Below are 16873 nucleotides of genomic sequence, written 5' to 3'. Positions count from 1 at the left end.
TATGTAGCTTATTACAGTTGCAATAAACAACATTCTTCATGCCCCAGTTTTCTTTGCCGAACCGAAGACATTCAAAATCACGATACACAGCGATACCTGGGTGGAAAATTTTGAAGTTGGAACTGGATTTACAAAAAAAATACAACAGACAATTAGTATCTACGTAGCTTTTCCACACTATTTTAACCACTGTCCTTCAATTAGCTGCTGAAGTACAACGGCTTACTGTCCTCACAAAGAACTGCAGCTCACACGCTGTGCACCACCGCTCTGCTCCCGTGCCACTACTCCCTACCTTAACGCTTTTCTTTATTATTATTATTACTACTATAATTGATACCAGCATTCTTGTTTTCTCCACAGACTACACGGGTACGTGCACAAGTACCTTGGAGTAACAAATGAGATCGTGTTAGCTATTGGGAAAGCAGTTATTTATGACTAGCGACTGCCAAGGGCTGCCCGCACCCGCCACACGGCCGCACCCGCGGGAGGCCCGGCCGCCGGGGCAGAGCCCGCCAAGGGCGCCCCCGCGGCTCCCTCAGGCCCGGTTCCGAGGCGCCCCCTAGCGGCGACCCAGCGACATTCCCCGGCTGCTGGCAGCGTGCGGGCCTGCCTCTGCGCGAGGCGAGGGCGGGAAAGCACCGGCCCGAGCAGCCAGAGCAACTAATTGCAGATCGCTTTGTAAGAGTAACGATTCCGTTTTCTATAAAAATGACGTCTCGGTTTCAAACCTTATCAACATGCACTGGCACACGAGCACTCACCCTTAACTTTCTGAGTATTCACGTCACCAATAACAGCTACCTGCTCAGTTAAAGGAGATTCATCATTCGGCCTGTCTGCATATATTTTTATGTTGTAAAAGCCCAAGCAGATACAATAAAAATAATGTAACAGACATTTCAGAAAGAAAATTCTAATCTGCTGGCAATGATTTACACCAGTTTACCTCACACGACCCAACGTAACGCAGTAGCTTCTGAAAGGCCAGCTCTCATTCCACGGTGACTAGACTTTTGTTAAAGATGTCGCATCTGGGAGGTGTAAAGTTCTAGTACCTAAGCAGTTCACGTACCACACATCAAGGTTTCAAAAAACTTAAATAACCTCCTTTCCAGCAATGAGGTGCTGAGGTAGCTCATCCCAACAGTAGAGCAGTGAAAATGCTCTGTATTCACTGACTGCGGATCCCTGCAAGGACACACATGGCTTCACAAAAACCACACAAAACCGAATCATACAAGTACAATTTATGGCCAGAGGACTTACCCAGAATGACTTGAAGAAGGAGGAGGCAGGTCAGGTGTTAGAACATAAAGACTATTATTTTTTGGCAAGTGTAGAGTTTTTAAAACAGTCTGAGGGGAGAAAAATCATTATAAATACAAAACAGTCACCAATTCTGGCACATTATTTTATTTCTTTCAATTACTGATACCTACAATACCACCAAATATTTTGTGGAGATATATTTACTCTTAACTTCATAACATCCTTTTTGTAGGTGGGCCATGTTATATTTAAAAAACAACACAAACTAAAGAGATTTGTCCTGATCTTTTCTGTAACATTTTAGTTTAAGAGTTCCTTGTATGCCACCCGAGACATCTAACACTGCTTGAAACTCTCAACTCTTGCACTATAATCCCCGCCCCCACAGATGCTCAGTTTGAAACTCTGAATTCAGTTACGTGAAAACACAGTCAAGAACTTACACTATCATCTACATCTCCAGTCTTCCACCCTTTTAACAACATCTTAGATGCAGGAATCTGAAGTTCATTTTCTAGAATATGTTTGATATCTCCTGAAAAGAAAACAAAGAAAATACATAAAGTAGTAAGTGTGTGCATTTTATTACAAACAGTACTGAGTTAAAGTGTTTTTTTAAAAAAAAAAAAAGCAAGGGAAAATTTTCTGTGTCAACCTTGTAGTTACCCTTGTAACAACACTTCAAACAGTAAAAGACAAATGAAGCTCATAAAAAAGAAATAAAATCACATAATGCGTGAATGATTGGAGAATCACATAATGATTTGATGATTTGGATGTGTATTTGAGTAGTTCTACACTGCAGATAGCTAAACACACACATCTGTGGATACCTGCTACCTGGAGCAATGGCCTTCGCCAGCAGTAAAGAGGGCACGTATTTTTGATATTCAATTCCATTATCAATAGTCCTGACCTAAAGAATTGAAGTATCCATAAAATTTAACTGCTCTGACAGCTTTTTCCACATTTTGCATATTTCAATACTCTCCCTGTAGCTGTCACAGTCCTAAAATAATTCATGCTGGAATGTACCTCAGGAGCTCACCTAGCTCAAGCTCAGCTCGAAGGTCTAATTGAACCAGTTTAGCCAAGGATTTGTCCAGCTGACTCTTGAACACCTCTAAGGACAGAAATTTGACAGTTTCTCTGGCCAACCTGTTCTGGTACTTCACCACTCTCAATTTTTTTTTAAAAAAAGAACTATCTTTTTATTGAATGGGAATTTTTGATGTTGCAGATTGTGTCCATCATTGCCTCTCATCTTATTATCACGCACCTCCAAGAAGAGTCTGGCTCCATCTTCTCTGTGTCCTCCCAGCAGGTAGCTGTAGACAGAGATAAGGCTTCTACCTCTCCCCTTCTCATCCCCAGGCTGAACAAATCCAGTTCTCTCTGTCTCTCCACCTACTCTGCCTTGTGCTCCAGTCCTGTGACCGTCTTGCTGGCCTCTGCTGGACTCACTGCAGAATGTCAACAGCTTTCTCGTACTGGGGACCTCAAAACTGGATGCAGTGCTCCAGATGCAGTCTCACAGTGCTGAACAGAGCAGAATAGTTATTTCCCTGGATCCACTGGCTACACTCTTGCTAGCATAACCTAAGACATGGCTGGCCTTCGCTGCAAGGGTGCACTGCTGATGTATCCCTAGATCCTTTTTTTTTTTTTAATACAGTTGCCTTCTAGCCTGTCAGTCCTCAGCCACTTATCAGGTGGGACAACATGGAGTTATGCCGTTCCAGATGCAGGACTTTGATTTCTTTGAACTTCAGGAGGCTCCAGTCAACCCATTTCTCCAAACTGTCCAGGGCCCTCTAAATAGCAGCCTTGCCCTCCAGAATATCAGCCACTTTCTCTGATCTGTACACTTTATGAACTTGCCAGGAGTACTCACCTGAACAGCCAGGTTTTTCATAAAGACATTAAGTAACACTGGCACGAGGACCAACGCCTGAGGGACATCCCTAAACTAGTAACTGTTCACCAGTCAGATTTTGAGCCCAGCAGTCTAGGCAATTATCTACCTACCCTACCAGCCAGCCCACGTATCCAGTCCTTACCTTAACAATATGACTACAAGAACACTACACCAAAGAATGTCAAAGGTCTTACTACAGGCAAAGTGACATCCACCATTCTCCCCTTGTCCACAGAGCCAGTTCATCAAACCATAAAAGGCAAGTAATATTGAATAGCCACAATTTGCCCAGAGCAAATATGTGCTGGACATTCCAAATCACCTTATTTTTTTTCCCATACTCAAAAAGGGCTTCCAGAAAGATTTTCTCCATAATCTTTCCATAGACCAAGTTCAGTAGTCACCACTGAACAGTAGGCTTAGATTTTCGTTAACCCTTCTTCTCATGCTGGTACATACAGATACACTTCTAATCCCTCAGTGGTTTCAGCTTCAACTGAGCTTTGGTCTTCCTTAACTCCAAACCTGCCTACTGTGGCAACATCTCTGTATTCTTCCTGGGTAGCATGTCACTGCCTTCCACCTTCCGCATACTTTCTTTTTGTATTTAGCTTAGTCAGAAATTCTTTGTTCTTCTATGCTGACCTTCTTTCATGCTTTCTTCTCTTTCTGCATGTTAGAAGGAACTGTTGTTGTGCTTTAAAGAGGTTGCCCTTGAAGACTGACCAGCTCTTTTGGCCCCCTTTGCCCTCCAGGGCAGTGTCTCATGGGATCCTGCGAAGCAGACCCCTGAAAGAGCCAGAAATCTTCTTTCCTGAAGTCCACGATGAAATTCTACTGTTTGCCTTGCCCACTTCTCTCAGGACTTTAAAACACAAGGCTACCCTCAATTTTTATATGCCAAAATAGACAGAAGTTCTATACTGACTGCTCTCTGCCCAACATCTTATTAACTTCTTTCAGGTATAAATAATTCAGAAAAAAAAAGTACTACGGCTGATCAGGCATTTCTATCTGCCTCACAAGGCTGCAACTCGGTGTAGTGCAGCACAGCGGAAAACAAGCAACACTGATCAAGAACTCCAACTAATCACCACTAGGTGGCACCAGCCAATACCAAATCAAATGCTAAAAAGGCAAATAAGGATCAAAAGTTTCAATTTCAAATTCCATCACAGACGTAAGGCTGCAGCATTGAAGTGTTTTGATCAACTATTTCTTCATGTAGTTCCTTATTTTGATCTTTATACGCTCTTCACTAGAAATGAGAAGTAAAAAAATCCCACAAAACTTTTCTTAGCAAAAGTAAATCAATTCACGGTTTGGGGAATTTAAATAATAACATGCTCTGCAATACTACCAATAGCATATTTTTAACTTACATTTACAAAATGTATCAATTTTAGGATAAAGACAATGAACTGATAAAACAAATCTTAATTTGCAAAGAAGAGTCAAATAAAAAAAAAGAATGCAATTATGCTCTTAACACTGCAAAGAATTCCTCTGATCTTGTCACTAATCCTGCACAGAAAGAGATGCCATAGAGATTCAAAAAGGAAATGTCAGGATCATCTGCCTATTAGTGGATTGCATCCACACTAATCTTACCCCAAATTACATTTTCATGCCTGAACTTAATCAGCAATCTTCATTTTGCTTCTGAAGCAAATTCATAAGAAAACTAGATTTCAAAGTATTTGATAGATCACTAACCTTTACAATGGATTAGTGAAATTTTACTTTTTTAAAGCTCCAAAGAGATTTGAAAATGGTTAGTAGCTGTGGAGGCTGCATTTTCTGGGGGATTCTTTTTCTTTTTTGAGGGGCTTTGTTTTGCTTTTTTCGTTTTGTTTTAACAATTTTACCACAACAGTTTTCACTTCATTTTTACAAATCCTTACCAACTGTGGAGCTGTCTTCAAGTACTACATCCACATTTCTATCTCTGTACTCAACCCTGAAGTCAAGCATTCGAGGTTGTCTTTCCACTATTTGTCTAGATGGCACTACATGGCGAAATGCTGAGGATGAGGAAGGAGTTGAAGAAGCTGCTGTAGAATGACTCGTGGGGCCATACGCTGGTCCATGTAAAGTCTCTCCACCATACTCACTGAAAGATATGTAGATAAGTAGGTTTAAACAGAACAGTTAATATGTTTAATTTGAAGTTAACAAAGCAAAATGGACAGTATTATTCACATACTATGGTCCACAGCGCACGGTCTTGAATAAACTACGCTGTCATATCTGAAAGTATCGTTTTACTAATAATTAGCAAATCACTTTCAGATCAGCAATTTTAACATTTCAGTGACTCAAAAGTGCTATAGGAGAACAGCTTATATGACAAACAAGCATTTAAGCCATTATTTCGGTCTAAAGTTTACTATATAATTAATATCAGAATTGTCTTAAGAAGGATTACTTCCTGTCCCAGCAATGATGTGACCAGATAAAAACTGGCACCATGGCAACAACAGCTATCTACATCATTGGGCTAGTATCAAATGGAAACGAGAATAAGAAATAAGGCTTAAAATACTGCACCTGGATCGGTAATTTTCCACTAATTTGGTATTGGAAAAAAGTCAGATATGAATAGTTACATAGTAATTAAGATAATGAGCTATATATCACAAGAAATACCTAGAAGTACAACAGTAATGCAATGCCGAATTCTAGCTTGCCTTTAAGCTCAAAATCCTTCAAGCCTCCTGGTCACTCATAAAAGGATGTCTCCATACCTGGCTGCTCAAGAATACATACAGCATTACAGGTCAGAATAAATTGGGAAACCCTCACTACCCAGTGAGCCTCTCCACAAGAAGCATGTAACTGGGGTTAGAAACAAAGGTAACAAAACATGAAATTTAAGGAACATTACTCCAAGCAAAAAATCCCCTGTGATGTACAGGAATTAAATTTGGAAGGCTAGAAACTTCATAGGGTAAGCCTGGAGCTTTGCCTTACAGATGTTCTTATCAGGAAGATTATCTGTGCTGGGTAGTTACAGTGTATCATGATGGAGGATGCAAGCTAATAAAATGTATGCACTGGAAGAATGGAAGTTGAGCAAAGAAGGATTTAGGAAATGCTGAGATGTAAGTGGTCTCATTTCCATTCTTAAACAGAACTTCTTTGAAAAATGCATTCTGTCCTTGGAAGATACCACAATATCTCTCAATGCAAATCCTTCTCATAGCAAGCCAAATCTGTCATCCAGAAGAGGCCTGAACATAAAAAGGTGTAAGTGTGGATGGTGTGCATATCACAGAAGTGCAGAAATTATACACAGCTGTTGCAAATCCCATCACTGTACCTTCCACATTTGAAAAAGAAAAACATGTTATGCTTGTAAAACAAGGGTCTCCACTTCTCACATCAGCAAGCTCAGAAGGACGAATTCCCATCTACAAGGGCCCACGCTCAAAGGTCAAAGACCCACTTCAGAGGTCTAAATAGTACAGGAAACTGTCTTATTTTCAGGATTTAAAAAAGTATGAATACTGAGTGATATGTTATTGTCTCAAATCTGATGGTCAACTACGAATAAAGTACTATATTTTGTTAACAGAACCCAAGATGCACTGAATATCCTGATTCTCAGGACTGGACTTTTTTTTTATTATTATTACACAATGTAACTGAATTACAAAACAATTCTTTTTTCCCTTCAAGAAATTAACTTACTTCAAGTCCAGTTGTATTAATTCTGCTTGATTCCACCACAAAAGGCATCCTACATAACTGACTGACAACCTCTACTGGGACATCAAAAGCCTCCTATCAGTAAAATAAGCCTCATCTGAAAACCACTGGAAACTAGGTTTCTAACTCTTCTAAGCCTCCTTTTAAACCACTTTCATTGGAAGAAAAAAAAAGATTGGACATTTGACTGTCTAACCATTTCTAAAAAATAATAAATTAGCGTGGAAAAAAGCTGTAAGTGGGTGGACACTGGACAACCTTGTTAGCTAAGTCAGGCATGATGACTCCCCAGCTCCTTCCCCCTGACCAAATGGTTCCAAACATTCTGCTATTTTGAATATAAATGATTTGAGGTCAGGACCTACGAACATAGGTAGAAAGACTGCTCAACACAACTGAGACTTGATCTCAAATGGACTAGGTAGGCCTGATGGTAAATAAACAACTAGTAACTTCACTAAGCAAACAAGCTTTTAACCCAAATCAAAAAGACCAACACCGAACTGAGTGGTGCAGTCAACATGCTGGAGGGAAGGGACGCTATCCAGAAGAACTTTGACAGGCTTGAGGGGTGGGTCCAAGTGAACCTCAAGAAGCTCAACAAGGACAAGTGTGAGGTCCTGCGCGTGGGTCAGGGCAATCCCAAGCACAAACACAGGCTGGGCAGAGAATGGACTGAGAGCAGCCCTTCGGAGGACTTGTGGGTGTTGGTGGAGAAGCTCAATATGACCCAGCAATGTGCATTTGCAGTCCAGAAAGCCAACGGTATCCTGGGCTGCATCACAAGTTTGGCCAGCAGGTCGAGGGAGAAGATTCTCCGCTTCTATTCTGCTCTTGCGAGGCCTGACCTGGAGTGCTGCATTCAGCTCTGGGGCCCCCAGCATAAAAAAGGGCATGGACCTTATGGAATGGGCCCAGAAGAGGGCCATGAAGATGATCAGAGGGCTGGAGCAACTCTCCGATGCAGCCAGGCTGAGAGAGTTGGGGTTGTTCAGCCTGGAGAAGAGAAGGCTCCAGGGACACCTTATAGCAGCCACCCAGCACCTAAAGGGGGCCTACCAGAAAGATAAGGACAAACTTTTTTGTAGGGCCTGTAGCAACAGGACAAGGTGTAATGGTTTTAAACTAAGAGAGGTTAGACTTAGGTTAGATATTGAGAAGAAATTCTTTACTGCGAGGACAGTGAGCCACTGGCACAGGCTGCCCAGAGCAGCTGTGGATGCCCCATCCCTGGCAGTGTTCAAGGCCAGGCTGGATGGGGCTTGGAGCAACCTGGTCTGGTGGAAGGTGTCCCTGCCCGTGGCAGGGGGGCTGCAACTAGGTGATCTTTAAGGTCCCTTCCAACCCAAACCATTCTATGATTCTATTAACTAAAAACTGACTCTGATGACAGCTTTTGTAAGTATTAACAGATGCCAAAACACCACTTTACCTACATTATTTATCTCTTCTCATCATTAAAATAATTTTTTTCAAAGAGTACATTGAGTATGTTTCTAAACAAAAATTTAAGCACTATTTTACTGTCTCTCTCAAGTAATTCAATTCCTGTTCTGCTGTTTCCAATTGCCTCATCAGCACTTACAACCTCATCCTTCAGTAACATCAAGATATCCAGGCATCAGTATACAAGCCAAAATTTAATTCAGAAGCTGAAAGAAAATCAGTAAAGCTAATTTTAGAAGGAAGCAAGCTTACCTTATCTAACACAGTATCTGCTGCCTGTAATTCAATTTTTTAAAAAGCTACAAAAATACAAAGATTTTTGGCTGGGGACAGGGAAGTACAGAATATTAACACCCTTAAAAACGCATAAGGAAAAAGAAAATACTTAGCCAGGAACACCTGTAGACTTGCCTTGCAAATTTTTTGATCGGGGTAGGGGAGACGCGGGGATGGGGACTGGGGACAGATGGGACAGGACACGGGAACGGGGGGGAACAACCAAAAAAACCACAACAACAAAAAAACAACCAAAACACCAACAAAAAACCACCAAGTCCTGACATCCAAGAAAGCATACCAAAGTCTAGGCTCAGTAAAGAGACAATCCTGCACAGAATGACCCCAAACCCAATTAATTCAAAATAGAAATTAATTTGAACAGGCATTCAAGCTGGTCCTCCGCCAGTATAGCAAAAATTGAACATTAAATCAGCTTTGCCAGGAACAGTATTTGTGGCTCCAGAAACTGCTTTAAAAGGATAATTACTTCATCATCTTAGGATTCAGGAACAAAAAAATGTAACGATTACCCAGCAGCATTCTCTCTGTGTACTACTCCAGTCTTCTGTGCTTACCTTTGTAGAATGCCGTTTTCTTGTGGTATTACACCATTTATAGCTGCCTGAAAAGAGAAAACAAGTTTTGAGTCAAGGATACAGAGCAGCAAAAACACACGAGAACTTCTATAGTAAGTTTTTAAAAGTGACGAGCTTGCTTTAAAATATGGCATAAAACGTTCTCCATTCAGTGAGCATTCTTGGTGAATAATACTGTCAAAGTACCTGCATAAATTAAAAACCATATCTAAGCGCAAACAAACATGAACTGAAGCTCACACTCCTATGAGAGTGCAACGGATTTCCCAGGTGGAATGCAACAGGAATAAACTGCATGGCCCACGTCCAGTAAATCTAACACTTTGTACACTTGGTACATACATACAGTGAACATACTGCTTTCAAATACATCAAGCTAACGGCACAGACAAGGCAGCCAGACAGCACGTACACAGATAACCTAGTGTTTCCCAGAAGTATCAGACCTGCACAAACCTATAAACCCACACAGCCACACACACACTGCATGTCACAAGCCTGACGTGCTCACAAATTGCTAAAGTTGGTGCAAACAGCTACTCAACAGGACACATGCCTCGATCACACCTATGCCTTCCAGGCAACCTGCTTCTACCTCACACCATTTAGCCTCTTAGAAGTCCTCATGTTCCAGGGACTCACAGAAATTACTATCCCCAAAAATCAAACAATCTTCAAGTAGAAGAGGAAGTAAGGTTTATGTGGTTAAATATCGTTCCGTGATGTCCAGATCATCAGAACAAAATATTACTTATAGAAGTATAAGTACAATGCTACCAAGCTGCATTCAGATTCGGTTTTATTTGAAACTACAGAACTATTACCTATAAAAATATCTGCATTAATTCTATCTCATATTAAAATGCATTCTTTTTAAAATAATAACACACCCCAGCTACAAGTTCAAAACCCCACTGCTGACAAAACTGTCTTTCTCAACCTGTTACGGCATTGCTCCGTTCTGCATTGCACAAAGCTTTAATGCATTTCCAGCACATCTGATGCTATAGAGGTTTGTATAAATTTTGAAGTTATATGTAAGTCAGATGAGAGAAAAACTTGGAAAGCAAGTAAGACTCTCTTCAACAGTATTCAGAAGACAACTTATTTCAGACAACTTTACAGCACCAAAAAAGTGTTTTAAAATGATCCCATCACTAGGATTTTTCAGATTAAGGGGCAGTGAAAGTGACACCATGTGAGCTGCTGAAGACTACTTACACGTTTCACTCCTCAGCTGATTAAACTTCATTCTGATTATTGTTAGAAGATATTGGAGTAAAGATGTCAGAACCCTACCTAACTTCAGGCTTTTAATCCTAGCCCAGCAGTGGGCAGATAAGGTGGAATAGCACAGGAGGGAATTTGAGAAGGAAGGAGAAAGAATTCCAAAAATATCTAGAGAGGAGAAAAAACAGACCCCAAAAGACTAATTCGATTTCTGCTCTTTGATGATCTTTATAATCACTATTGTATTCACAGGCACATATTTGTTAGGCTTAACAGTGAGATTAAAGAGAGCTTGTAGTATCCCACTAATCTTTTTCTGCTGTACCAGCAGTGATTCATGCATTTCTACTGTCACGGCTTCTAATATCTGCTTTCATATGTCAGCTATACCTGACCTATTGGCCAGAATAGCTGGTGTACGAGTGTCTGGTCCCTGATGAAGAGGAGGACACTGATGTTTTGAAGCTCATAGATTCCCTGGTACTCTAGGAGGCCGCAGAACTAAGGACAGTCATCACCTATCAACATCATTTTTACAGAGTGACATTAAAAACAAAACAAAACAAAACAAACAACAGCTTAAGTAAGTGCTCAATCAACATAAAAATAGATTAAATCAAGATTTAAAGGCTATGGTTTCTTTTTTTCTGAATATATAAACACGGGGTTGGTTTTTTTCAATTTCCATTAATAGATAAGGCTACATAAAGTCAAAAAGTATTACTGCTGAACTCTGCTAAGTAACTATGATATTGCAATAAGATTTATGTATTTAGAAACAAATATTCCACAAATAATAGCAAAAAAAGCAGACAAGGAAAAGGGTCACCAGTATCTATAAGCTACAGCAACTACCCATGAGGCTACACCAAATTACAGTGAAAACAAAGCTTCCTACCGGATCAGGTTTTAAATCAGTTTATCCACCATGCATGGCAATAACCAGTGGTTTCTTTTTAACCATGTGTCTCATTTATCATCATTGTGGTTTTTGCAGTCACACATAGCTCTTGATCATTTTCATCTAGTAAACCTCCAGGAAAAAGTGGGAGGCTTTGGTTTGTTTGGCTTTTTCCTGTATTGGCTTTACCCTGCCATACTCCTCAGCAACATACATTTCATTCCTGTCAATCAACAGGTAAAGCTGGCTGAAAGACAATAATAGCCTTCATTTTGCATCTATAGGATACAGAGAGCAAATACAGGGTTTTGTACCACAGGACCTACACTAATAATGATCTGATGGTGCAAAAGAATTCTCTTTACTGGGAGAAAAAGAAGCTGCTTCAGCCATGAAGAAATATAACACACTTTGGCATTTCCACACTTCTTCTGTCAAAGCTCATGTCTCTGTCTCAGAGGATTAAATCAGCTCAAACTTCTTCTAAGCCCAGTTGGGTTAAATACGATAGAGGCTCCAAGCTATTTTCTTTAAAACTGAATAACTCACTTGTTCACATCCCCAGTTTTGTAAACTTGATGACATTTAAGGGGCATTGCAGTAAGAAAAAACAGCAGCAGCATTATGTACTTTTTTTGATGGAAAGACCTCTATTAACCACACTGTAAAAATAAAGAGTCTGGACACTGTTTGTTAAGCAAGATGGAAGACTAAAATTATATAGATAGCAAATGGCAGCAGTGCACATGTAGATATTGCATAAATATTAAATATCCATGTTCTTGAAAAACATCTGTAAGTAGACCCTGAAAAGAAACTAAGAAAAAGGAACAACCATCTGCTTTAGAATTTCATAGGAGAAAGATTGTGACTATTGAAAAAAAAAAATTAAAAATAACAAGTTATTAAGGCAAGATCTGTTCCAGGCTGTTCCTCCCCAGTGTCAGTCCCCTTTGAGAGAGGATCAAGTCTCTATGGTTAATCAAACATTCAAAGTTGTGGGGATTTTTTTTGGTTTTTTGTTGGGTTTTTTTTTTTTTTCGTCTTTCCAAACAGGGATCATTTGATCATCAAAAATGGCCTCTGTGACTAATATACAGTAATTAAAAGATGTATTGCCCTTGAAACAATTTCAGTGCGTTAAATCTATTTGTGATTTATTAAATATAAAGATACCATGTCTGGCTCAGAAAATTTCTTCAGCTTCCAATAACCTGTTGCTTAGACTGCTACCAGGGAATTAGCACTCCATGCTTACACTGTTCTCATGCTGTATATCCACAAGTGTCACCGCTAGATACTGGGTACCACAGTTCAGATGGGTATTTGCCTGTTCTAATGTTATCACTATTTAAAGAGTAAAGCTCACCTTAAATGGAAAGTTATAGGGGTTTCATGAAATTTTTCCTAAAGCCAAGAATCTTAGGTGTGTCTCAGTGCTATCCATATACAAACTCTACCATTAACACTGTTCAAACTTGGAACAGAGGAATAGAAGCCAGGACATAATTACTGCTTTGATAACAACATTCAAACAACTTCCAGGCCCACAATTTGTTTTAGGAAATTATAAGCCAAATTTATTTATTCTTGATTTATACATTTTGTTTAGAGACATCAGTCATATACCCAGGAATTGAAGCAGTTTATTTAAGAATTTATTAAACACTGCATGACCTGATCTAATTGCACCTGCTTTGGACCAGACTGATGTCCAGAAATAACTTTGAATCTCAAGCAGTCTGTGACTCCATCATCCAACTGTATAGGATATATTGATAAACATTACTGAAAATCCTGCCTATTTAAAAGTGAATGGGAAGACAGGAATATGATGTAATACTGGACTGATGAGAGCCAGTTACAAAGGTTCAATGTAGCAATACTCTTCTCGTGTTTGTTTCAGCAGCAAGCTTCCAAATTACAGTATCAAAATTTTTTCAATCCAACTTTGTTTCGTGCAAACATTGGAAACAACAAAGCAACAGGGTTAATGAAAGGTTACCACATTCATTAACAGTTTGGGCAACCCAGCAGCTCTGTGGTATTCTACAAATGGACTGAAATTATTTCAGTGCCTAAAGAACATTGTGAAGCAAACTGAAATTTAAAGCTTTTCCTCAAGGGAATATTAACTTAAATAGATTAGTCAGTTCTGACTAAATGTGACCATCTTTTATGAGTACAAAACAGTCTTAGTGAGAAAACCAAGAACCACCATTTCTTAATAATACGATAAAGCAACTATGTTGATGACTTCTCTCAAAATATACAATTGTAGTACTAACCATTTAAAAGCAATTAAGCACATCTTACAGTTTATCCACCATGCATCCCAGAGGGATGAGGGTCTTACAAATAATTAAGAACAAACTGGTATTTTAGATAGCACAAACATTAAACTCCCTAGTTTAAAACACTCAGTGGTTATCACTGTTTGAAGACAAACTGGATCTGCTAATTATGTTACTTAAAAGCAGAGGTCTACCTATACTGATTGTATATTCAAATGGGGCAGGGAATTCCTTCCTCTTCATGAACTACAGAAGGAAGGTAGTTCTTAAATTTCCAGAATTTAAGAGTGATGTTTAGAAGCATTAAGAGTTAACCGCCAAAAGCACAGTTGAAGGCTTTTGCAGTGGGTAAGGTGAGAGAAGATCTTTCTCCATGGCTACCTCTCATCCCCTCTCCCTTCCAATTTCCATACCACACAACGGTTTTGGCTGACAGATACTGATCCTACCCTAGATACAGATCCTTTAAAACCTTCCCCATTCAACCCTCTAGCCCAATGAAGAGCAAGACCTTTCAACAAAGCAAGATGTAAGATCAGTTTTCCAAAACAGGGTATTAGAAAACACATATTTAAGCAAAAGAAGAAATAAGTTCAAGCAACACGGTGCTGGGAACACAACCCTTCCAGAAGAAGAGGCTGGAGAGATGTAAATACTGTGCATATGTGAACACTGCACAAATTTTATTGAGATAACGATATCAGCTTAATGCAACCAGTACGAGTTTATGTATGAATCAGCTTGCACAGAGTTTTAAAAGCCTTATTTATGTTTGACTGAATTCAGCAAGTCCACTTCAGTCTATTTAATAAAGTCCACACAGAGCTTTACATTTGTTTAGCTAAAAATTGAGAAGGTTTACATTAAACAAACACAATATATGAATGAGACACAGACATAGGGTAATAGGAACTGCCATAGCAAATAATTTAATCCAAAATCCAAAGATGACCAACCAAAAAGTATCAACTGCTTCAGAAAGTCACAGGGAAATATAATGGAGTAACTTGCTCACAGGGCATTTTCTTCCAAACCCCCAATTTTCTGTAGGTCTGACACATTCAGATTTATAGTAATTATAATTTCTTGTTGCATTCCACTTAATCAAATAACCTCACAACCCACATATTTATTATTTTTATGAAACTCAGTAAGAGCCTTTTTCGATGGAAGGATTAATCTATTGTGACTTTCAAAACTCTATATTCTTCCTCAAATGCTACAGCTCATAGATTTTTACTTCTGGTTTAAAATGTCTGGTAAGCTAAAAACCCTAAGTTCTGCATTTTGGGTCTTTCCTGTTCATTTTGCCTTTTCTTCCTGTTATATATTTAATGTCTCTTTGATACAAAAACAATTTCTCTCAAATCAGAAATTCAGAAAGTTTACCCCACGCCGTTTTCTACATTAGCAGAAGCAAAGAGAGCTCACCGTCTTAGAGGAAGGGGTGCTACCAGTTTTTAGGACTGTATTTCAAAATATAGCCAAAAAAATGTTTGTTTTGTTGTTTCACACTACAAAACAAATACAAGCCTATTTTAATACTTGCCTGACCCCTTCAGCATTTAATCTTAGGCTTATTCCTCAAGTCTGATTACACAAGTGGATACAACACCAAAACCTACACAGAAAACTTCACAAGAGAGAGAAATGACGTGCAAGACAAATGTACTGTGGTTTTTGAGTTCTGTAAAATAAAAAAAATATATATAACTGTTCGATTTTGGAAATATCAGCCAGGATTCCTCTGTCCTATCAATCCATCCTGCTTGAGGCTCACTCAAGATTTGCTGAATTCAAACAAACTAATCATGTGTTTTAAAAGGTAGAAATGTAATGAAATATACTAAAAGGCCCTCAGTACGCAATCTATAATATACTAGAAAAAGCATTTCTTATCTTTTTCTATTTTATGATATACTTCCACAGCATAAAAGGGTCATTTATACTACTCTGTTTTCAATTTTAATTCCATTTCAATTAATACTACTACTAATTTGGGCTAAATGTGATATTTCCCCTGAAATACAATATTCTTACTCTAATCTTGTTGCTTTCACATGATAAATTGCTTATCCTAAAGATTTAAAATCCATTATTTTATTTCGTATTCAAACAAAATAAATGGTTGATAAAACTCCAAACGCTTTGTACCACGGGGTGCTTTAAAAAAAAAAAAAAAAAAAAACACAAAACACACAAAACACAAACAAAAAGAAAACCAGGAAACAAAACCCAAAACCAAACAAATGTTATCCAAAAAGGAAAAAATAAATAATTAAATTATAATCAGTAAAGGAAAATAGTTAGTGAGACAAAACATGCACAAAAAGATAAAAAAAGCAAAAGTGAATTTTAAATTGCTTCCAAAGTATAATCTGCGTGACAAAGGAACATACTTTTATATATAACAGCAAAGCAAAACAGGGGAAGCACAAAGACTTATTAGTTCCTTTTGAGCATGGAAGTATTTCTTGCCATGAAACTAACTTGCACGGTTCTGGTGTATGCATACATTTCAGTAATAACAGTGTATGTTTTGAAATAATGTTCCCCTAATAACCTTTTTGGCAAATACTAATTTGGGGTTGTGTTTCCAACAGAACTGATCATAACAGGGAATGCCAGATGTAGATGTGTCAAAACATTTGTTCTGACCTGCTGATACTGTGATTTCAGGAAACTGGATAAAAAGAAAGGCTATGCATAGACTTTTCTTGTTAACAGTTTACAACAACGAAGTACTAAATTTGGAAATAAACAGCAGAAGCTTTACTAACTGATGCTGACAAAAACATACTGCAAGTATTACTCAAATACTGCAGTCAATTTGGATTAATAAAATAAAGGTTTGTTGAAATCAGCTGTAGTAAATACAATCACTTCTTTCTGCCCCAAGACATCGAGATTGTATGATGAGATTCCCAAGCAGAGGAACATGGCTGCTGTGCAGCCTTATACAACTACCACATCTTGCCTGTCACAGGCAAGGCTGCAGTCTGTTATTCTAAACAAGAAATTCCATGAAACCTCCTGCAGAAATACCAATTATTCTAGACCAGTGGGTTTTTTTACAAACAAGATACACTATCACCTTCCTACACACACAGCTAGTTTGAAACCATTACTTTAACGAGTACTGACTGCTATGAGTTTAAGTTTAAAAAAAAATATTTGTTTTTTATTTTTAAATGAATGCAGTAATATTTAATTTTTTTAAATT

General features: G+C 38.6%; 1 protein-coding gene across 1 annotated transcript in view; it reads right to left on the bottom strand.

Moving 5' to 3' along the window:
• FAF1 (Fas associated factor 1) overlaps positions 1 to 16873 on the bottom strand; it is a 171571-nt gene that overhangs the window by 126740 nt on the left and 27958 nt on the right. The window contains exons 3-6 of the mRNA XM_037404855.1: positions 9205 to 9251; positions 5098 to 5306; positions 1719 to 1810; positions 1273 to 1361 (exon numbers count right to left, since the gene is read on the bottom strand). Coding sequence (XP_037260752.1) covers positions 1273 to 1361; positions 1719 to 1810; positions 5098 to 5306; positions 9205 to 9251 — 437 coding nt within the window. The remainder of the gene's footprint in view (positions 1 to 1272; positions 1362 to 1718; positions 1811 to 5097; positions 5307 to 9204; positions 9252 to 16873) is intronic.

Source organism: Falco rusticolus, chromosome 11 (assembly GCF_015220075.1).
Source record: "Falco rusticolus isolate bFalRus1 chromosome 11, bFalRus1.pri, whole genome shotgun sequence".
NCBI lineage: Eukaryota > Metazoa > Chordata > Aves > Falconiformes > Falconidae > Falco > Falco rusticolus.
This window is presented reverse-complemented; position numbering and strand designations above follow the sequence as displayed.